The 23,680-nt window shown below is 42.7% G+C and overlaps 2 protein-coding genes across 2 annotated transcripts; one reads left to right on the top strand and one right to left on the bottom strand.

Moving 5' to 3' along the window:
- Window positions 1-878: 878 nt before the first annotated feature.
- On the top strand, window positions 879-9,420 carry Rhox11 (reproductive homeobox 11). Its single transcript, NM_198598.2, has 3 exons — window positions 879-1,399; window positions 5,558-5,603; window positions 9,183-9,420. The coding sequence occupies exons 1-3, from the start codon at window positions 1,041-1,043 to the stop codon at window positions 9,396-9,398; spliced, it is 621 nt and encodes a 206-aa protein (NP_941000.1). The 5' UTR covers window positions 879-1,040; the 3' UTR covers window positions 9,399-9,420.
- Window positions 9,421-14,329: 4,909 nt separating this feature from the next.
- On the bottom strand, window positions 14,330-19,543 carry Rhox10 (reproductive homeobox 10). The gene is made up of 3 exons (NM_001024850.2): window positions 19,072-19,543; window positions 16,574-16,619; window positions 14,330-14,571 (listed from the first exon to the last, which is right to left on the bottom strand). Exons 1-3 carry the CDS (start codon window positions 19,419-19,421, stop codon window positions 14,377-14,379), a joined length of 591 nt encoding a protein of 196 aa, NP_001020021.1. The 5' UTR covers window positions 19,422-19,543; the 3' UTR covers window positions 14,330-14,376.
- Between the last annotated feature and the right edge of the window lie 4,137 nt (window positions 19,544-23,680).

The raw sequence follows: 23,680 nt of genomic DNA, 5'->3' as shown, positions 1-23,680 counted from the left end.
CCCCAGACATTAGCACAACTAACTCCATGATGGAAGTACCATTCAGGTAATAAAACTAAGCACATAGACAGTACCCTTCATCAAAATAAAAACAAAGATCTAATCTATCAAAGTCCATAGTTTTGGGAAAGTCTCCAAATGGACTGACCTTGCTTTTTTGGCTTCTGTAGTTCTGCTTCTGGCTAACTCTTCTTGTTAATTGAAATATGTCAGCCCAGGATGTGTTTTTTATGTTTGGTAGCTCATCCTGAGACAATCTGGGAGCTATACTGGGGTCACAAACACTTAAACTGGTGTCCAAGTATTCTTCTCTGGTGGATACAACAAAAATACATATACATCATATACATATAATTATATTCTTTGTTAAAATTGCAAACACATCTTTATATTTACACACATATGCTTTTATTTTTTTTTATACAAAATTAAATCATGGCCTAATTTGGCTTTCTAGGATGGAAAGGATCAGCCAACATTTTTTCAGAGTTGTTCCATTATTTTGACTTCATAATTTACATAATGAGAATGCTTCAAATAATAGGTAGTACAAAGAGATGAAGCTTTATTTAGGGTCACATAAAAATAGGAAATTATATCCTAAAACGGTAGTTTATTTAGTTATCTTATTTTTATTGATATTCTGCCTTCACATCTAAATCAGCCTAAAATGCATTCTAAGCCATAGTCAAGATCCTGTCTTAGACCCAGGGAAACTCCTTAACTGAGATCCAACTAGGGCTTCACTTCTCATATGAGTTAGAAAACTAACGTTCTGTTTTAAGTCGCCCTTTTTGCCACGCCCGTTTATGACAACTGTCTTATTCTATAGGGCAGATTCACACAAAGTTCTACCCCGTGTGTGCCTAAACTAGAGCCTCACACAGGTTTGTGAGTTGAAAGCCAGTAGCATCGGTGGAGGAGGACGAGTGTCTGTGTCAGAGAGGAACGTGTGTAGCCTAGGGTAACAATTTAGAGGGCTTCAAGGAGCAGAGCCCCATTGGAAACCACAAGAGTGTGCCTTCTGACGAGCATAGATCATGTCCCGTAAGTACTTCTACTTCGACTACGACTACTATGGGATGAGCTTCTGTGAGGAAGAAATCACGACTGAACCCGAGGAAAAGGTGGCCTACACATCAAACAGTGGCGGCTTCGCCGATGAAGTAACAGGCATCCCGAAAGAGGGCCACCAGAGCTCTATAGGCGAGCATAGCTGTGTCATGCCTAACACTCAGGACACTGGGCGAGAAGAGCCAGAGGAGACCAGTAAGGTGGCCGAGACCAGTGAGCAGTCGTTATTCAGGATTCCTCGGAAAGCATACAGATTTACACCTGGACAGCTGTGGGAACTGCAAGCAGTGTTCGTAGAAAATCAGTATCCAGATGCCCTCAAAAGGTGTGTGTTCCGGGTTTGTCCCTCGGGCTCTTTTTCCTCTCCCCTGACCCCTTTCCACTCTTGTTAAAATGTTTTAAAGTCTTTGAGATTCAGCACATAGATTCACTCACAGTGGCATACCTTTGTCCCTGAGGTACAATCTCCTCAGAGCTTCAGGAGACATAGCCTCAGCGGACGCGGCGGGAGTGCGCCCTCTAGCGAGCTCAAGCCGTAACAAAGACTGAATCTGAATAAAACCTAACTAAACCTACACGGCAGTAGTGGAGGGTTTTGCAAAGCAGTGGCAGGCCCCCTGCATGCATTTTGTTGCGAGGGCTACCAGGGTGGTCACAGCCTCTCTTTAGTTTTATTAAATCTAAATCGGGGTCTGTCTGAGTTGTGCAGGCTGGCCTTGAATCAACTCTGTATCCCTGCTCGCCGTCCTTGAACTTTTGACCCTCCTGTCTCAGCCTCTTGTCTTAGCTGAGATTACTGGCAGCAGGGTTGACCTCCTTCCCCTCTCGGCCTTAAACCCACGAAGTTTTCAGCTAACTTTGTGCTGGTGGTTGGGGAGAGTTATTATCGAGAGGTTCTGAGTGGAATTTGTTTTCTCTATCGGTTAAAGAATTGAAAGGCAGGAAAGGTTCCAGACTCGGCAGGCAGCAATAGGTAACAAAGCTATTAAAACGGAAATAAGACTGGTGCAAGGCAAGGCAGGCAGAGAGATGCCCCTCTACTAAGTAGATAGGGGCATCTGAAAATGAAATGTTTTTTTTTCATCTGGGGGTGTATGTGTCAGCCTACCAAAACTGCTCATTCTTAGACTAGTCGTTTTAGACAAAGAAAGGCAAGCTGACAGGTTCATAGCTTCATGTAAACTGAAATATGATCAGGACAGGCTTTGAACGTACCTGACCAGACTGCAGTGGTCAGCCAAAGGCAGGAGAAAAGGCCCACTAGGCCTTTGTCTCAGGTGAAGAAGGTGAAGAAGGAGCAGAAGGTTTCCCCTCTTACTCGTCTGAGGCCCCTTTCCCTAGCTGTCTTCAGGTCTGGGGTTTGTTTAGCTCTTAGTCCCCCCACGAGGAGACCTCTCCTGGAGGACTGGGGTTGCATGCTTGGTGCGAACGAGGTCCCTGGAATGCTCACTGACCACTCCTTCGGTTGCTTTCATTGAAAAGATTATCCTTAAATACAGAAACATAAAAGCCTAAACCAAATCTGAAGGTCAAAATTGAGCAGCCTGAAGTCTTGTCAAGTGGTTTGGGGACAGGTCTCTGGGATCTTCTCTATGATACCAAAGGAAAACCTGAACCCATTAAACAACTGCCCTTCCCATGTCCACAGGCTCTAGCTACCACTCTCCTGCCTTATTGCTCCTCTCTGGGTGCCTTGTCTAGGAACGTCACTTAAGGGAAATCAGACAGAATTTGTCTTTTCTGAGTTAACCTGCTTCAATTGGCATGTCTTCAGGCCTCCTCAGTGTGCTAACATCTGGCTGAATTTCTGCTTTCTCGGGGGTAAATTACATCTCAAAGACCTCTTTGCATAGCTATCATATGTTTTCTGTTATTCCCACCATCTGCAAAAAGGATATCTGGATGATTTTCTCTGTGGCCCATGTAGACTGTGCTTTGCTGCTATGAGGAGAGAGAGTACACAAATGCCTCTCCTAAAATTCCAGATTTTCAGTCATTTGGGGGTGTACACCCAAAAACAATTTGCTGTATCATGTGATCATTCTATGCTCACTATTTGAAGGGGACCCGACCCTTCCTTTGTGGATATATTGCTTGACATCTCCCAAAATCCAGCATGATGTTTCCAATGCCTTTAGGGACTTACCAGGCTTGTTATTTTGTGGAGGACATTGTTAATAACCACTTCTCTGGGTGTGGGATAATATCTGTGTGATTTGGAGTTTATTTCCTTACTGTTGTGTGACTTTACCTGTGCTTTTAGCCACCATAACCTGTCTTTGTGGTCACGTGTCTCTTTAAAAAGGTCTTGTATTTAAGTGTGGGCGTGTTTTTGGAGTGGGTTACTGATGTTCATATATGTTGTCTGCTTCCATGTGATGCTTTTTACGTTCAATACACAGAACATTTAAATTTTGTCAGCATTCCAGGTTCTCTATTTCATGTGTATTGCCTGTGCTGGAACCTGCTTTTTGTACATACATTTTTTTAGAGAGCATGTTCAATAGAATGAAGACCTTCATGCCCGTGAAACTATATACCATCCCAAGAGTCAGTTGGAACAAGGTAAAACCACTTGTAAACATGGTTCCTTCTAAGAATTACTGAAAAACTATGCTTGTAGATGTGTGAGAGGAGATAGCATTTTAAAATTTTTATTAAAAATATTTTATACAATATATATTTAATTACATTTTCCCTTTCCTACTTCCTCCCAGATTCTTCCTACCCATCCAACTTCATCAACAAAACAAAACAGGAAAACTATCAAGACCAAAAACCCAAATCAAAGCAGAGAAAATTAGAAGAAAAAAAAAACAAGATAAAAATAAGCACACACACATTCACGCACACTCAGGCACACTCATGTACACACTCATACAGACACCCACAAAGTAACAAAAAATATATGGAGTCACTTTGGTATTGGTCGACTACTCTTGAACATGGGGCCTACCCTGGAGAGTTATGGGGATAATGTTGTCCTTTGTCTTAAGAAGCTTTTCAGTTTCATAAGGCCCTATTTATTAATTGTTGATCATAGTGCCTGAGCTATTGGAGTTCTGTTCAGGAAGTCATCTCCTGTACCAATGTGTTCAAGGATATTCTCCATTTTCCCATGTATCAGGTTCAGCGTATCCATTTTCTTATCAAACCTATTAGTCTGTGTCTTTTGGAGGAAGCATTATGGAGAGTTATTAATGATCAGTGTTTATTGATTCCTGTTATTTTGCTGCGGTAGCATGGATTTTTCCCTCTCCTGATGAACTTTTCTGGGATTTTTTTATTCTTTGTGTCTGTGGAAGTGGATTGGTGTACAAAAATTGCTTACATTTGTTTTTATTGTGAAATGGTTTTCTTTCTCTGTCAACTGCCTTTAATAGTTTTGCTGGGTCTAGTAGTCTGATTTGACAACTGTGATCTCTTAGAGCTTCTAGAATATTTATCCACTTCCTTCTGGCTTTCAGAGTCTCCATAGAAAAGCCAGCTTTTATTCTAATGGGCCCTCCTTTGTATATGACTTGGTCTTTTCCCCCTTGCAGCTTTTAATACCCTATCTTTTGATGTACATTTAGTGTTTCGATTATTATGTGTCACGGGGAATTTGTTTTCTGGTCCTGGTCCAGTCTATTTGGTGTTTCACACACTTTTATACCTTGAGAGGTGTGGCATTTTAATATTGTTCCAGATTTTAATATTGTTCCAGATTTCCTGGGCTACTTACACCTAGATTTTTTCTAATATTTAACATTTTCTTTGACTGAGATGTTATGTATCTTCTACCTTGTCTTCAAGATCTGAAATTTCTGTCTTCCATGCTCTTTAATCTATTGTTGAGACTTACATATGAAGCTTTTGTTTGGCATACTGTTTTTCATTTCCATTTTTATTTCATTTTGGCTTTCCTTTATTCTACTCCTTTGTTAAGTTTTACTTACATGTCTTGAATAGGTCTCACTATTTCATTCAACTGTGTGTGTTCTCATGGTCTTTAAAGGCATTTCTTCATACCTGTCTTTGAACATAATAATAGTTGATGTTTTGAAGTTTCTGTCTTGAGCTTCAGCTCAACTGTTTTACTTACAGCTTAATACAATAGAGTTGCTGACTTCTGGAGGAAGCATATTGTATTGGTTCATGGTTGTGTTTTGGTGCTATGATCCAGGCGTCTGAGGTTCAAAACAGGTGTTTCTTGGTGTATATATCTGGTATCATTTTTGGTGAGTGGGTCCTTTGGTTCAAGCCAAATGTGGCTGCAGCGAGGTAACGATGCTCAAGGCCAGTGCGATGGCTGTTCGCACGTTGCACCAGGAGGCTTGGGGTGGGCTGGGAGGAGTGCCTCCTACAGGCAGGCTGCAACAGAACTAAGAATAAGTATGGAGAGCAAGCTATTAAATCTTAAAATATGCACAGAGCATACAAATTTTACTTCATTTTTTTGCCTGGTATGGAATACTGAGTATTTGTCTTTTTCTCTCCATAGAAAAGAGCTGGCAGGGCTCCTGAATGTGGATGAACAGAAAATAAAGGTCAGTCGGCTCGCTTTTTACTTTAGCAGGGTACTGATCTCAAGCCCGCCTTAGGACACGATGACCTTGTCCTAGGCCCATGTAGCTGCCATATGTTTTTTTCTTGTGTGTTTTATCCTGAGAAATAAGATTTGGACTATAGGGCTTTGGCAAGTGGAAACTGGAAAAAGGGAAATTTAGCTGGTGTTTCTACCCCATGACTGGCAGTCACATATGTTCATTCCTAAAGTAAAAGCATAAAGAAATAAATAGAATCTTCACTTATCTATCTATCTATCTATCTATCTATCTATCTATCTATCTATCTATCTATCTATCTTATATGTTTGTGTGTGTGTGTGTGTGTAGCATATGTATTTTGCACATATGTGATATACATATATATAATAACCCATAATTGACTTGTGACACACAGGAGACCTTCATACAGGAGTCTTCTATTAGGCATCATTTTGAAACCCAAAGTGACTTGGAAATGATCATATAATTGCAGGGAGAATTTGGTCACAAAAGCTCACATAAGCACTTCATAAAAGAATGAATGAATGAAAAATAGAATGAGGGAAATGGAATAGTTGAACCATAAAATACACTTTCTTTTTTCTTATTTATTTATTTATTTATTTATTTGCTTTATATCCTGATCACTGGTCCCCTTCATTCCAGTCTCTCCATCACACAGTCCCTCCAACCAACCCCCTTCCCCTTCTCCTTTGAGCATTTAGGTGCCTCCTGGGCATCCCCCCTTTCCTAGCACATTAAGTCTCTGAAGGACTAAGTATATCCTCTCCCACTGAGGCTAGATAAGGCAGCTCAGTTAGGATAACGGGATCCACAGACAAACAACAGAGCCAGGGACAACCTTTCTCCAGTTGTTAGGTGACCCACAAGAAGACAGAACTGTACATCTGTTATATATATGCAGGGGTTGTGGGGGTGTGGAGGGCTAGCTCCAGCCAGTGTATGCTCTTTGGTTGGTGGTTAAGTTTCTGAGATCCAAGAGGGTCCAGGTTAGTTGACTCTGTTAGTACAGAGTCCTGTACAGTTCCTTTTTTTTTTTTTTGGTTAAGTTTTTTTTTATTAAGTGATTGGTAAGTATGTAATATAAACTAGTAAGACATTCAATTGTAGGCTGTCCTCTCTTTAACTAGAATACTTGAAATCTAGAGTGCAAATGAAGCTTTGGTTGAAGTAATCATCTCCGGCTGAGCAGGAAAAGAACATCCATTTCTCAGGCCAAAGGGCAGGCAAGCTGTTCACTGAGTTATCTAGCCTGCTAATCCTAAAAAAGAGACGATACAAGGAAAGTTTCTTTTTTTAAAAAAACATTTTTACTTTTCTAACAAAGACATCATAGCAACCCTATTTATAATAGCCAGAAGCTGGAAAGAACCCAGAAATCCTGTACAGTTCTTATTCCCTCAAGGGCCCTCAGTCGTTCCCCCAACTCTTTTCCCTGAGCTACCTCCAATGTTTGGCTGTGGGTCTCTGTATTGGTTTCAGTCAGCTACTGGGTGGAGCCTCTCCGAGGACAGTTATACTAGGTTCTTATCTGCAAATATAACAGAGTATCATTAATAATGCCAGGGATTTGTGTTTGCCTATGGGATGGGTCTCAAGATGAGTCACTTATTGGTTGGCCATTCCCTCAGTCTGTGCTCCATCTTTGTCCCTGCATTTCTTGTAGACAGGATAAATTTTAGGTCAGAAGTTTTGTGGGTGGGTTGCTGTTCCTATTGCTCCTCTGGGAGTTCTGCCTGACTACAGGAGGTAGTCATTTCACAAGCCATATCCCCACTGCTAGGAGTCTCAGCTAAAGTCACTTCCATAGACTGGGAACCTCCCAAATCCCAGGTGTCTGTTATGTTCTAGAGATGCCCCCATACCCCCTAACCCTGCCACCTACTGATTTCCATCCATTCTCCTGGCCCTCTTGCCCTATCTCCTGACTCTTCCCACACTTGATCCTGAATTCCCCCACTCCCCTTCCCATCCCTTCTCCCGCCTGGTTCCCTCACTCCAATTACATCCTATGACCATAGGCTTGAACTCAGTGGTAGAGGAGACAACTCCCTGAACAGAACACCAGTGGCTCAGGCACTAAGATCAACAATTAATAAATGGGACCTCATGAAGCTGAAAAACTTCTGTAAGGCAAAGGACACTGTCAATAGGACAAATCAGCAACCTACAGATTAGGAAAGGACCTTTACCAACCCTACTTCTGACAGAGATCTAACATCCAAAATATATAAAGAACTCAAGAGATTACAGACCAACAAACCAATTAACCCAATTAAAAATGGGGTACAGATATAAACAGAATTCTCAATGGGGGAACCTCAAATGGCTGAGAAGCACATAAAGCAATGTTCAAAGTCCTTAGTTATCAGGGAAATGTAAATCAAAACGACCCTGAGGTTACATGTTGCATCCATCAGAATGGTTAAGATCAAAAACTCAGGTGACATGCTGGGGAGGATGTGGAGAAAGTGTGTCTCTCCTCCATTGCTGGTGGGACTTGTACAACCACTCCGGAAATCAATCTGGCAGTTTTTCAGAAAATTCGAAATAGTTCTACCTAAAGACCCAGCTATACCACTCTTGAGAAGATACCCAAAAGATACTCCACCATACCTCAAGGACACATGGTCCACTATTTTTATAGCAGGTTTATTCATAATAGCCAGAAACTAGAAACAACTTGGATATCCCTCAACCAAAGAATGGATACAGAAAATGTGGTTCATTTACACAATGGAAAACTACTCAGCTATTAAAAACAAGACATCATGAATTTTTAGGCAAATGGATGGAACTAGAAAATACCATCCTGAGTGGGGTAACCCAAACCCAAAAGGGCATGCATGGTATATACACACTTATAAGTGAATATTAGCCATAAAGTACAGGATACCCATATTACACTCCACAGACCCAAGGAAACTAAATAAGAAGGGAGGCCCAAGGGAGGATGCTTGAATCTCACGTAGAAAGGGGAATAAAATATGCTCACACAATCTAAGACCTTTTCATATTAGGTGAGACAAATGTCGAAAGAGAGCTTGGTGAATCTCTTCACTTCTTTTAGAATGTTTTGAAAGGTGATCTAGACAGTAGCAGTTCTAAATCTAAGTTTATGGCATTATTATATCTTGTGTCTAGATTATTGCCCCAAATTCCCACTAGAGTGGAGAAAAGTAGCATCTTGGCTACAAAGGAAGTACATAACCACACTGGCATGCATGAGACTTTGTCTAAGGACAATTTTAAAAAGAATGACCATAAGCCTATGTACAGAGACCTTGTCACATGGCTCTAATTAGGTAAAGTTGTGCAGAATATGTAATAGTTTTCTTTACTTTGCTGGTGGTGGCATACAAACCAGGAACCAAGAAACTGTAGGAAAACCCTTGATGACTAATGACTGCAACCGTGTAAAGCACATGAGCAGGCAAAACCTGCATTGTGTGTTCAAAAGAGATTAATGGGGGCATATGACACTGCCGGATGTGTTTCCCCATCAAAGCAGCAACGGCTAAACATGCTAATCTACTCCCTCTCTCTGTCTGGTTTCAGGATTGGTTCAACAATAAGAGAGCTAAATATAGGAAGATTCAGAGGGAAATACTGGGGGGCAAGAACATCACTCCTACCCAGGAAGAACTTCGCATGAAGACTTTGGTGGAATCCAAGAAAATCATCATTTTCCAGGAGCAAGAGGGGGATGGGCTTTTCTGGGAACACCAGAACATTGACACCCAAAACAGCCCTCTCTCTCTTCTCTTCAGTTAGCAATAAAGTACAGGATTTTCCATTTATTCCTTGGGTGTCCTTTCCACAGAAAAGGCTATGTTGTACTAAAATTTCTACAAAAGGTAGCTCAGAGCAGCTGAGGGGGCTTCGAAACACAGTGGCTACACCCTCCCTGGCAGAATGAGGGCACACTCTGCCTCTGCAGCATTCATGGGCAGTTCTACCGTTTCTTCACATCCTGTCGCACCCTCCTAGGTGCCTGTCAGGTCCTTCCCTGGGACTTCTGTGATCCTACTGTGTCCTAGCCTACTGATACAGCCCCCAACCATGGTTTCTGTGAGAAAGTCTTGGGGGAAGTAATGGGACCAGAATCTGGAAGCCAAGAAAGATGAGCCCTGGGCACCAGCAGCAATAGTAGCTGTGTGTGGCTAAGGAGCAAACATTGGTCACAAAACAGCAGCTCTGTCCAGAGAAAAGTAGGGAGCTTGAAACTTGGGGGATGGGTGGAGCTAGCTACACAGTGCTTGGTAAGAAAAGTGCACTTGTATAATTTCTCCATATGTTTATTTAGCTATCCCTGCCCTGACTCAGCAAACACATATTTCATCATGTTCTCCCACACAGAGAGCTGTTTAGATTAGACTTCATCTTGTCAAAGCATCAAAGGTTGTCTTATGAACGCCATAGTGTATCCAGGGAGATTGCTCAGTGGGTAAAGAGACATGATGGCATTCCGGAGCACCTAGTTTTAGTCCCTGGGCCCCACAGGATGGATAGAGTCTCCCAAGTTCTCCACTGACCTCCACATGCTCAGTTGTTGTGTCATGCTCACACATGTAATTAATGTAAAATATCTAATAAAGAACTGTAGTTGAGAAACAGAACTGAGTCTATCAGGTGTGTTTTCTCACAGGTATTTTCATCCTTAGCTGTGACATTTAGTGGGCTGTGTGCATGTTTGTGGTTTGGGTAAAACATGCAGGACGAGACACCAGCTGACATTCCTAGGAGACCATACCTGATTCTACATAGTTGATTCCATTTAGTATGTGTGCATGTGTGCATGTGTGTGTGTGAGTGTGTGTGAGTGTGTTTATGTATGTATGTATGTATGTATGTATGTATGTATGTTGGACATGTGACAGAGAGTGGGTATAGGGAGAGGGAGGGACATCAGAGAGCAAGGAAGAACAAGGACACAGGCACATCTGTGGCTGGTAGATGGATGTTCTTTCAGAAGTCTCCTTTTGGGTTTTGTGACATTCAAAGCTGTGTCCCCATTGTTTTTGGACTTTGGTTCCTTTTTTCGGGCATTTGGCCCAACAACTTATAGTCGGTGTCCCTGTATCTGCACGATATCTCCCTGTATGTGTGCAGGGTTTCCAGAGGCCAACCACTGTATCCTGACTTAAACAGTTCTGAGAACAAACTCAAGTACAAGGGATTAGAATGGAAGCAGAGTGTGGGAGTCTGATCTGCTATAGACGCCTGGTTAAAGAACCCTTAGGCTATCTTTGTAGGGAACTTGAAGCAACCCTACTCTCTAAATCGATCATGGGTTCTTTCCTATTTATTATTGAGTTCGTTGTCAAGGCAGGATTTGAAAAGTAGCCTTTTCCCCACACATGCCCCATCATACTAGGACCACACTTACATACCTCTGTAGTCTGCTGAGCAAGGATAATGTATGATTAAACAACAGTAACAAGGGGGCATGGGCACATGGTCAAATGTAAGAATGCAGATCTTATTTTATCCTTTGATAAGACAACAAGATGTTATTAAGGACTTGACACAGCTCATGAGTTGGCATACCATCGTATCCTGGAAGAAGTCATCACAAACACTAACCCTGGAGGAAGAGAGGCAATATGCTCAGCTGATTGCAGCAGTGAGACACAGATTGTGCTGAGTTTGTTTAAAATGGGTAGGTTGTGTTCAGTCACCCATGCTAAAGGTTCAGGTTTCCCATGGCTCTCTGGATACAGAGCATCCCCATATACCACAGGAAACATCTAATCCTGAATAATATTGGTAGCCCTATAACATGAATGAGGATTGAGAAAACGTCACCCACTCTTACTCTACAATGTCTAGCCTCAGTGGAACCACTTTCTAGCCTCAGAAGAACCTGAATCGTTCCTTTGTTTTCACCATTGTCACCTCAAGTAGCCCATGGGAAACCAGTCCCTTTCCCTCTGTGGTTTCAGGCATGGATTTGCAATAGGAATCCACAACAGAGGTAAAGCAATGTTCATGCATGCACCACATGGGAGCCACATTTTCATGGTGGGCCTGGAGAAGCCCTAGAGGGTCCTCCTTATAGCTACTATTCTAGTTCTTTCTGTGATTAATAGCCAGTCTTGAGAACAGGTCTTAATGACTTGGAGCCTTGAGCAGGATACACTTGGTCACAGAGCCCTTTAGTAGCAGCCTGAGGGACTGCCCTGATAACCTCCTGCTGTGCATAATTTACCTTCACTCTGAGTGTAGCAGGAGCCCTAATGGCCCAGAGGTCCTCCAAGCCCTCCATTGTGTGGAGGAAACATAACTGGAGCCTGGTGTCAGAGGACAGAACTTCACAGCATTGATGATGATTTCCTAGCTAAGCTGTGTGTGTTTATGTTTCTGCTTTTCTTTTGTTTACTTCTGGCCTCGTGTATTCCTGGTCTAGAGTTCCTTGATGTGGAGGCAGATGTTGACATTTTGGTTCATTCACAAATATCACAAGGCTCTGAGAAGCATTTAAAATGAGTTTCAAACTAAGTTATTGTTTAAAGCGAAAAAGAAAAACCTAGGATTCAGCAGGACTAATTCTTAGCCTAACAATACTTTTTGCTTTCATTCTCTTCTCTTCTCCTCTCTTCTCCCCTCCCCTCCCCTCCCCTCTCCTCCCATTCCCTCCCCTCCCCTCCCCTCCAGTCTCTGTCTCTGTCTCTGTCTCTGTCTCTGTCTCTGTCTCTGTCTCTGTCTCTGTAGTTCTGCCTGTCCTGGAGTATACTCTGTAGACCAGACTGGCCTCAAATGCACATTGATCTGCCTGTCTCTGCCTCTTGAATGCTGGCATTGGAGGCATCCAATACCACCACCACCACCACCACCACCAACACCACCACCAACACCACCACTTCCCAGATCTCATAAAGATTAAGTAAAATCCATTGGTCTATGAGCCCACTGAGCAGTTCCGTTTTGATAACAATCTAAAGAGGAGCCTGATCTCAGAGCCACATGGCTCGTTTTCCAAAAATGTCCCCCTTCCTGTCATTGTATAGCTGTATTCCTAAAATGTTAACCACAAGGTTCATTCTACTTCTGTAATGTCTCTTAACTGCTTCTTCCTCAGAAAAAGAAACAAAAAACAAACAACAAACCAACCATGATAATCCCGAACAGAGTAGAGCATCCTTTACAACCTCCAGCCCAGTCTTCCCTCTTTGCAGCAGTTTTAAGACTGGCTGAGTAGGCTGTTGTCCCAACGTTGCTGTAATTAAATTTTCTTAAAAAAAAAAACTTTTAATTGAAAGGACTCTTCTTGTCTGATGGCCATTCTTGGTGTCTGTTAAGACCACCTGCATTTTTTTTTATGTATGGTGGAATGAATTTTATAATAAATTAAAATGTCACTAATTTTTCTTTTTTTCTTTCTTTTTTTTTTTTTTTTTTTTTAGCTTTCTTTGCTTTTATTCTACTATGTTTCTTTACCTGGATAGCTAAACATTTTTTAAAATTATATTTTAATTAGGTATTTTATTCAATTACATTTCCAATGCTACCCCCAAAGTCCCCAATACCCTACCACCCCACTCCCCTACCCCACCCACTCCCACTTCTTGGCCTTGACATTCCCCTGAAGAAAAACAAAGACCAAAGTGTGAACAGTTTGCCCCTTCTTAGAAATGGGAACAAAACACTCATGGAAGGAGTTACAGAGACAAAGTTTGGAGCTGAGATGAAAGGATGGACCATCTAGAGACTCCCATACCCAGGGATCCATCTCATAATTAGCCTCCAAACGCTGACACCATTGCACACACCAGCAAGATTTTGCTGAACGGACCCTGATATAGCTGTCTCTTATGAGGCTGTGCTGTGGCCTAGCAAACACAGAAGTGGATGCTCACAGACAGATATTGGATGGATCACAGAGCCCCCAATGGAGGAGCTAGAGAAAGTAACCAAGGAGCTGGGGGGATCTCCAACCCTATAGGTGGAACAACAATATGAACTAACCAGTACCCCTAGAGCGTGTGTCTCTAGCTGTATATGTATCAGAAGATGGCCTAATCGGCCATCAGTGGAAAGAGAGGCCCATTGGTTTTGCAAACTTTATATGCCTCAGTTACTCATCTCTCTAAAGGGAGATATAATGGCCATTAGAGGTGATGAAGTTGTTGATCGGGTACAAAAAATAAAGCAGATGGCCACCTTTCCACTTCTACTCTGGGATCCTCCTCCTCCCTGTTAATTAGCAGCCAGGAAGTTTTCCTGCACTCCTATTGTTTTTCCCATTTCCTTCCAGGTTCTGTGTATAGCCTTTCATCTCTTCACTAGCTAACTCTGGACATTTGTATAAATTTGTGTTTAAAGTTTCATCCTTACAACATGTAATTACCCTTGCTATCAGTGCCAAGTTCACCCTTATGGCTTCCTAGTTCTATGTATATTGCTTTTGTCCAGGAAGTTCTTGAAGTGGAAGGGATGCTATGTCCAAGAAGGGCTACATCACTGATCCCTGACATGCAGGTAGGATGGTGACATTTACCTAGGATACTGCAGGAGAATTAAGGAGGAGGTCCCTTCTGCATATAAAAGGTTTGTGGCCACCATATTCTCTTATCCTGCGGGACAAGTGATGACATTTTTTGCCCAAATATTAGGCCTCTCTTCTGGCCTCCATTTAGCACAAAGCTGAACAAAGTTATCCCATTCTGTGAGAGAGAAAGATGACAAACACAAACAAAAAATTTGGATGAACATCTCCTTTATTGCTATTATATGTGACAAAACAATATCTTCATGACCAGCAGGATTTGCCAAGATGTTGCTGGCACACAATGAACCCTATTTGCTCCTCAGGAACAGAGGTACTACTCTTGGGGTCTTCATTCATCTGAGCCGAAAAGTTGTTCGAGGTTCCAGATGTAGCATTGCTGAGTAGTAACTCCTTTTGTTTTCTCCTGTATTTAGCTCTCTTATATTTAAACCAAGCCTGAAATCAGACCAAGATAGATGCTGATTAGTCATACTGATCAGGTAATACCATGATCAGAAGGCTCATCATGCAACTTCATATGGAATATTCCTCCCTTTACAGCAGAGCAGAGGCTATAAGTGCTCAAAAATGTTTTAGGGCTTCAAGTATTACCCAGGGTGCAGGATGGACTCACAGCACCAGAGATTCCAGTTTCCATCCTATCACCACCAAAACCCATCAGACAAATTTACTTAGCACACACAGCACCACTTCTGCAGAAGCCTTCAGAAAACAAGCTGTTTGCCAAACTCTGGACATGATCAGGATCATTCCACAGACAGACTTTCAAAGCATTCAGACCTTGCCTTCTTCATAATGGAAGGCGATTTGGGGCAATATCTCAGAATTGACATGTGGTAGTAAGCTGGGAAATTTAAATGCAGAGCTGCATTTGTCTGCCATCTTACTAAAACCTTACAACGGAGAACCAGTTCTTAGTCCACATCTTTTTCACCTTAAATAATTTTCTTCCTTAAATAGGCAATCATCCCCTGCTTCCTGTTCATTCCCCAACTCTGTTAGCTATGTGCTTATTTTTAGGATTTAGTAATTTCTTTTATAATTATCTATTTTATGTATATGAGCACACAATCCTTGTCTTCAGACACACCAAAAGAGCACATCAGATCTAATTACAGATGGTTGTGAGCTACCATGTGCCTGCTGGGATTTGAACTCAGGACCTTCAGAAGAACACTCAGTGTTCTTAACCATTGAACCACCTCTCCAGTCCTAGTATTTAGCAATTTGATACAACTGAGGTGTCTGCTAATGCTTCTTCACTCATTCTCATAAATATTTTTCGTGGTCATCCTGATTTGCAACATAACTCCAGAGAGAAATATTGTGTAGAGTATGCCCAGTTAAGGGATAAGGACAGCATTCCACTCACAATACCCTAACCCAAAATTTGTCTTTCCTTCAAGGTGTGCAGGGACAAAGATGGAGCAGATACAGAGGGTAATGGCCAACCAACGACTGCCCTGAGTTAAGTCCCATCCGTTGGGAAGAACCAATCCCTGACACTATAAATGATACCGTTTTGCATGTAGACAGGAACCTACCATCCCTGCCCCCTGAGAGGCTCCAACCAGTAGTCAATGGGGGAGATGCAGAGACCCACATTCCAACATTTGCTGGAGCTAAGAGAGTCTTATGAAAGTGTTGGGGGAAGGACTTAAGGACCTGAAGAAGACAGTCACTCCAAAGGAAGGCCAACAGAATCAAGTACCCTGGACCCTTGAGGGCCAATGAAACTGAACCAGTAAACAAAAAGTAAGCATGGCCAGACACTGCCCTCTGGAACACATGCTGCAGATGTGCAGCTTGGACTTCATGTTGTTTCCCCAACATCTGGAGTGGGGTGCCTATCTCTAAAGCTGTTGCCTGTCTGTGGAATCTGTTCAGCTAACTGAGCTGCCTAGTCTGGCTTCAATGGGAGAGGATGCACCTTGTCTTGCAGCAACTTGATGTGCTGGGGGGAGGGGAGGGTCATACTCAGGTGTGGCTCTCCCTTCCTCGAGGCAGATGGGAGGGAGAAAATGGGGAGGGTCTTCATGACAAGGTAATGGCTGTTAAGTGAATAACTAATTAAAGAAAATAAATACTCTGCAGAGGATCCTTTTGTCACACATATGTCAATCTCATGCAGGTATATGACATGCAAACATCAATAGGTATACCTATGTATGCTAGACCTGGATATTTATTAACTTTGTTTCCTTCCCCCAGAGAATACCTAGATCCTACATATTGTTTTCCTTTAGGCAAACACGTTCCATTAGTGCTAGAAATGGGGATGACACACTAGCTGGTGTTTACCATTTAAAAAGCATGTCTACTTCCAAGGACAAATTAGTGTGACCCTTTATAGACATATGAGCTCCTACTGTAAGGCAAGACCATGCTGGTCCTAATGTAAGCCTAAGATGGAGTAGCCTCAAGAACTTGTACCAACCTTCACCTTGCATTCGTCCACATCAATAAGTTTTGCAAGTGCTTTTCTGTGGAGAGAAAAAGAACACAGGTTAGCAATCACCATTGCGGAGGGAAGAACATTGCACCTGTAAAATTTCTCCATATTTTTATTTTGCTATCCCTGCCTGGCATGATGAGAATGAAGCCTTCATGCCCTCATCTTATACCGGGGGGAAATAAAACAGAGTGGTCAAGTGACTTCCAGAAAGTCACACAGCAATTTGAAGAGGAAATACAGCAGACCTGTAAGAAACCCTGGCTCAAGAGAAAAAATAATGCGGGCTGTCAGAGGGGTTGGAGGATACCAGGAGGACATGGCCCAGTGAATCAACTAAGCTAGGCCCATACGGGCTCACAGAGACTGAAAACACAAGTACAGGGCCTGCAAGGGTCTACAGTAAATCCTCTGTGTATATGTTATGGCTATTAGCTTGGTTACTTTTCTGGGACTCCTGAGAGTGGAAGTAGGTATATCCCTGACTCCTTTGTCTGCTCATGGGATTCCTTTCCTCCTATTGCGTTGCCATGCCCTGCCCTAATACGAGGGCTTTTGCCTGGTTTTACTGTATCACGCATTCTCCTGTTTGACTGGTGTCTCTTGGAGCCCTGCTCCTTTCTGAAGAGGAGATGGAGGCTGAATGGGTCTGGGGCAGGTAGGGGGAGCTAAGAGGGTTGGAGGGAGGGCAAACTGTGGTCAGGATGAATGTTTGAGAGAAGAATCTATTTTCAATACAAATAGAAAAGAATGTGGTTCGCATCTAAAGAGGGATACCTCAAGTTGTCCTCAATCTCTGCGCCCTTTAGGCACGCACATGAAGGAACTCACACCAACCATTTCCGTCCATGCACAAGAGCATGCCTATACACTGAAAAATGGCATTTCACGTCCAACAGTGTTTTCAGTTTTTCAAGTTCATTGTTCCTTAGAAATGCCTTCCAACTTTCCATCATTTTCTTTAGAGCATTTATATTGATTTCAGCTTCACTAACATACAATTTGCCTAAGCTATTTTCTGGATTCCCTACTATTATATCCCAGGAAACCTCAAGAACTGCAAATGTCACAGCCAAGGGCAGAGGACATTGGATATCCAGATGGACTCACGCAGGGTGATCTGCTGCCCAAAAAGCCCAGTGCCTACCACCTGCCTGCAGGACTGATGGAATTTAGATACTCAGCATTGCTTCTGCTTTTCTAATTGGGTCCTGATAACAAACAGATCTTCAGGCTAGTGTTTAATGTACTTTTACCCCATGAGCCATCTCTTCAAGCTCCCACTTCCTTTTTGATACAATATATCTGACAATGTTTCCATGTTCACTGTGATGGTGCCCAGGCGTCTAGCCTCCCTCACTTCTTACGGGTGGTACTTTGTTTTTCTTTAACCAGGAGGGAACAGAGTTACTGGTTGCTCAAAGTAAGAAACATAGAATTGATAGAGCCAGCAATTCAGAGTCTTGGTATATACCACACAAGACTTAAAACTTGTAGTTAAAGAGTTGAAAGCAGATGGGACACAGACCAAACTCACTCAGCTATCCCTTTATGTGTGGTGAGAAAAGTAAGTGGCTTAGATAGATAGATGTACAATGCCTTTGAGACATTCAGCTTCGAGAAAGCACCTAGTCTACCCCATGTAGGAACACACACACAAGCACGGAAGACACTAGTAAGATCAACAGGGTAGTCTGCAAGGGGGAAGCTCGGCAGACTTTCCTGCCTCTGGCAGCGCCTCAGGACAAAAAAAACAAAATAGGCAGTAGGGCTGGGGGGGGGGGGCGCTGGACAAAGGTTTATTAAGCACAAGGTTTTGTTTTAGCAGCATAAGATACTCTGAAAAAACTTTCTCCAAACTTTTGGAAACCACTGCATGCTCTGCACTTTAGACTTGGCTTAGACAGGGGATTTTGTGTTTGTTTGTTTGTTTTTCTTCTAAGACCACATAAAGTGAAAGAAAAGCATCGCTGGGGGATAAAGTGACAGAAACCCATCACCTCGGGCATTGTGAAAGATTGTTTCTTTGTCCAAAGTGCATGAAGAGTTCAACTTTTGGCCTCAGCGGCCCTAGTTCCTCACCCACATCATAAATTCAGCTGAAGATCTCGTAGTTTCGGAGCCAAGAAGGGAAGCAGGCTAAGTGAAGCACCGAACGAATCTGACCTGCTAAGGAGGCTGCGACAGGACTTCAAATTCCTAAGTTCGAGCACTGGTTGGGGCTAGACGGTAAGCAAACCCACCTTTGTTAATGCACGGTCTGTATTAAGTTATAATGTATAGTGGACGCGGGATTTAAGTCTCTTAGGGAAAGAGACTTAGCCTACTATTTCTAGGGCTTTTGAGTTCAATACTCAGGATGCGTTTCTGTTTGTCTGGTTTTGTTTGTTTGTTTGTTTAAATGAAGAAGTAGGCACCAGGACAGAGTAAAGGAGCCCAGAGTCGCGGAAAACAATAGATTCTGAAAAACAGCATGTACTCACCTTTGGTGTGCATCAGGATACTGGGTCTCTTGGAAAGCCTTCTCTAGTTCACACATTTGGGCATTGGTGTACTTCTTGCTGTTGGAGCGACGAGAAACTGCTCCCGCTGCTTTCTCGGGCTCTTTGGGACGGGCTTGAGTTTCCTTTCTTGTTTCAGAGCTGTAGGTTTGCGTGTATTTAAAGGTCGGGTGGTCGTCCTGGCCCAGCTCGTGCAGGTCTCTTACACCTCTTCCAAAGCGACATTGGGCTGCCCTGGCCGCAGCCCTCTGCTGAGATTCAGTCATTATTACTTCCTCATAGAAGCTTACCCCATAATAATCGAGGTCGAAGTAGAAGTATTTGCTCTCCATTGCTAGAGCTTTGCAGATGGAGCCTACTCTGGAGCACCTCCTAGTTCACGGGCTAAAATCCTGCGCATGTCCCACACTATTCACCTAACTAGCTCCTGGGTGTGGCTAAACTTAGGCACGGAAGTGGGGGGGGGGTTGGGTCTGTGTGGGCGTGAAGAGGCGAATCCATCCCACGGAGGCACGTAGTTGCCATTAGGAAGCCTGACAAAAGGAGTGCTTCAAACGAGATGCTGACTTTAGGATATTTTCCAGAAAGGAGGCCTGAGCTGGACCTGAATTCAGGCGTCTCCCCGCATCCCAAGAGAGGCCACTGAGGAAGACTAACAATGGATATTTAAGGTTATTTGGAGGCGGAGAATAGGGCAGGGATAATAATTCAAAAAGAACATTGTGTTAAACTTGGGGAACATCTCATGGCCCCATCTTCCAGTTTCACTGCCCAGTGTTCTCCATGCTGGAATTAAGTTGACATTATGGGTTAGGGGCTTCTGCTCCCTATGTCTTTTAAAGACACTAAAAGCACAGTGAGCTTGGTCCATCGAGGCACAGGAGCAGAATTGAAAGGATCTTCCTTAGTAAGATCCACTGACAAAGAAGCCCCAATGATCACTGTGAGAATGTCTCCCCTGTCTAGAATGTCACAGACAAAAGTGCCAAGGTAGCGTGGGGGTCCTGCCCTCTTTGTGTTTCAGGGAAGGTTTAAACTTCAAATCGAGAGAGCATTAGAATAACTCTCTAGAACAGAACACTTTACACAAACGTTAAAGAAGTACATACACAGGGGCTGGAGAGATGGCTCAGCAGTTAAGAGCACTGGCTGCTCTTTCAGAGGTCCTGAGTTCAATTCCCAGCAACCACATGGTGGCTCCCAACCATATGTAATGGAATCTGATGCCCTCTTCTGGCATGTCTGAAGACAGCAACAGTGTACTTACATAAAATAGATAAAATCTTTAAAAACAAAAGAAAGAAAGAAAGAAAGAAAGAAAGAAAGAAAGAAAGAAAGAAAGAAAGAAAGAAATATGTACACTAGGTAGTTTTCTAATCAGAGAATTTCAGAGTTATCACTTGGGTCTTCAGTGGTGGAGAACTTTTTGCTTAGGGTTGAGTGAGGGGCAAAGTAAAAGTATATTGACAGGAGAGTTTCTGTTTTTTAAGTGTGTGTGCTGGAATCCAAAACAGGCCAATGAGAACGCTTGGCCAAGATGGACCCTGTCTTTCATCTCTGATTAGAATTTGAGCAGATTGGTTAATCACTACAAAGGTAAAAGGGGTGGAGGGTTCAGGAAATAGGGGTCCATATCAGGCTAACTAACTTTGATAGGAAAAACAAACCCTGGTTTTCACACTAGGAAGGGTTTCATTATTAAGAGATTCTAAAATATCAAATGCGATAATTTTTGTTTCATCATAGGAGGTTCTTGCAACCTGGTGAGATGTACTGTAGCCAAAGATTACAGACTTGCAGAACTGGAGTCTGAGCAGGATAATAACAAAGACTATTTCTGAAAAAAAAAAGTATCTCGTTTTAGAGCTAGGTAGGTAGCTCTACGGGTAAAGTACGTGTTACCAGTGCCTGATGACCTGACAGATCTCAGAAACTATGCCAAAGCTAGAAGGATTGGGTCTGAAATACTGCTCAGTGAGTAAAGAGAGACTTGAGTCCAATCTCCTGGGCCCAATGCTGGAAGGAGACAAGCAACTCTCAGCAAGTTGTCCTCTGACTGTCACACACACACACCATGGTATACGTGTACATGCATGCTATCGTGTAATAGGTTTTTCTTCTGGAGAGATGCAACACACACACACATTAATAAATAAATAAATAAATTAATTAATAAACAAGTTTAGGAATATTGGAATAGTAGGTTCTCCTCTAGGGCCTGTGACCTCTTCAGATATGGCTAATGTAATACAGGCACAAATTTCCTCCTATTGAATGGATCTCATGTTCAATTAGAAACTTGTGGTTACTCCCAAGATAGGAATGCCACTATTGCACTGTTGGCTTATCTTTCTGTGGTAGACATTGGTGTGGTTTGTAGGATTTATAACTGAATCTGACTACTGAGTCCTGTTCTCCTTTGGCAGCTACAGCATCATTTGACGTCATGAAAGCTATTCCTCAGGGAAGAGGCTTTCAGGTCAGGTTAGTTCCAGCCTGATTCCTGCTCTGTGCTTGAGCTGTATAGCGTCTGCAGCAATTTCTGGGAGACACCAAGGGCAACAGCGGTATCCTATAATTGCCTAGAGAGTTTCTTTGACCCAATCTGGTCAATATCTCAAAAGGAGATTTCCCTTGCTTCGTAATAAGGTCATAATAACCATCCTGATTTATTGCAAAGTGACACCAAATCATGAGATTGCTCAGTGGGTAAAGAGACATGATAACATTCCTGAGGACCTGGTTTTAGTCCCTGGGCCCCACAGATAGAGTCTCCCAAGTTCTCCTCTGACCTCCACATGCTCAGTTGTTGTGTCATGCTCACACATGTAATTAATGTAAAATATCTAATAAAGAACTGTAGTTGAGAAACTGAACTGAGTCTATCAGGTGTGTTTTCTCACAGGTATTTTCATCCTTAGCTGTGCCATTTAGTGGGCTGTGTGCATGTTTGTGGTTTGGGTAAAACATGCAGGAGGAGACACCAGCTGTCATTCCTAGGAAACCATACCTGATTCTACATAGTGATTCCATTTATGACTAGTGGTGATTAATATTGTCCCACACTGTATTTGCTATATAGCTTTTTTTTTTCAAGACAGGTTTTCTCTGTGTAGCCCTGGTTGTCCTCGAACTCACTCTGTAGACTCAGAAATCCACCTGCTTCTGCCTCCCAAGTGCTGGAACTAAAGGCATATGCCACCAATGCCCAGCTCGTGTAGGGAACTACATGAGCAATTTCAGTTTTAAAAAATAATAAACTGCTAAAAAAGAATTATAGAAAGCATTACTACAAAAATAGGGTTTCTAAAGGCTCGATGTTAGGTGCTGTGACTATCACACCAATTTGGAAGTCCTGATCCAAATACCAGAGACAAGTCAGGAATCCCCTTCCAACCAAAGTTCTCAGAATTGTAATGGGGTCAACCAAAAGAGGCACGCCCACATTTGACAGAACCTAGAGGGTCCTCATGCCTTGCTGTCTGGCCCACACTGAACAGAAATACTGTCAGAGATTAAAATTGGGCCTATCTAAGCAAAAAGAACTTCCTGATTTGTTTTATACGTACTCAGATTATACATTCTAAATATTTCCCTCAGTAGATCCTGACAAGTGAGTACACTCCAGTACTGCCTGGTACTTTCGATTCACCACATTCACTTGGTGCTGAGTGTCTTCGGGTATAGGAGAAGATGGCAGAAGAGGCTCACAGACTACATAGTCAGGCCTTTTTAGCTTTACTCCAGCTAGTCACAGAGGACAGGTCACCAGGTGGATGCCCTCAAAACAAGCTACAGTGCATCTATATTTTCAGACATAACCAAAGCTCTGTCTCTCTACGAGAAACATAAGAAGCTAATTTAAAACACAGACATTCCTTTTTATCATTGTGCATACTAAGCACAATGTTCCCCACAGTACCCTGCTGAATTCTCTGCCCTTCTTCATGGGGATGAATATGGCAGTGTCTATGTTTTCAGCTGACTCAATATTTCTGGTGTGTGTGTGTGTGTGTGTGTGACAGTTTTCTGTATGTAGTACCCACTCGTGTTGCTGGCATGCCATTGGGTTGTACTACTGTGGTATGCTGAATGACACGAGTGGATACTACATGCAGCGGCTGGGTATACTATGTACTTTGTTGGGCATAAGGGGTCTGCTGAGGGTAGATACTTCTCACTGGGTACAAGGCTATCTGGTAGGGGCTGTGGGCAAAGAAGTTTAGTGTCATAGCCCCTCTGATAGGGGAACACACACATTGTAAGGTGTGCTAGGAGTGTAGGCTGGATAACCTATTCCTTTGGCATTTTCATAGGGAACCCCAGAAGAACCAGGGTTATAAACAGAATTCATGATTTCAAGAACACGACCTGACCTGATGCACATGCCTGTCAGCCAGTACTGCCATCAGTGTTGAACTGATTCTCATTTTAAACAATTATTACATACATTTTGATCTGGAATTAGGATAGAAGTGGAACATATTTCTGAATGGAGGGTTGAGAGGCTCGCATGCCTCATCCTTTCCTTAGTTTCAAGTTGTGGAGGAGCAAGAAACATTTTTCTGTATAGCCACTGGCAAATTGTCTA

The sequence above is a fragment of the Mus musculus genome, chromosome X, assembly GCF_000001635.26.
Source record: "Mus musculus strain C57BL/6J chromosome X, GRCm38.p6 C57BL/6J".
Lineage (NCBI taxonomy): Eukaryota > Metazoa > Chordata > Mammalia > Rodentia > Muridae > Mus > Mus musculus.
The sequence above is the reverse complement of the archived record's forward strand: the minus strand, read 5'-3'. Positions and strand labels throughout refer to the sequence as shown.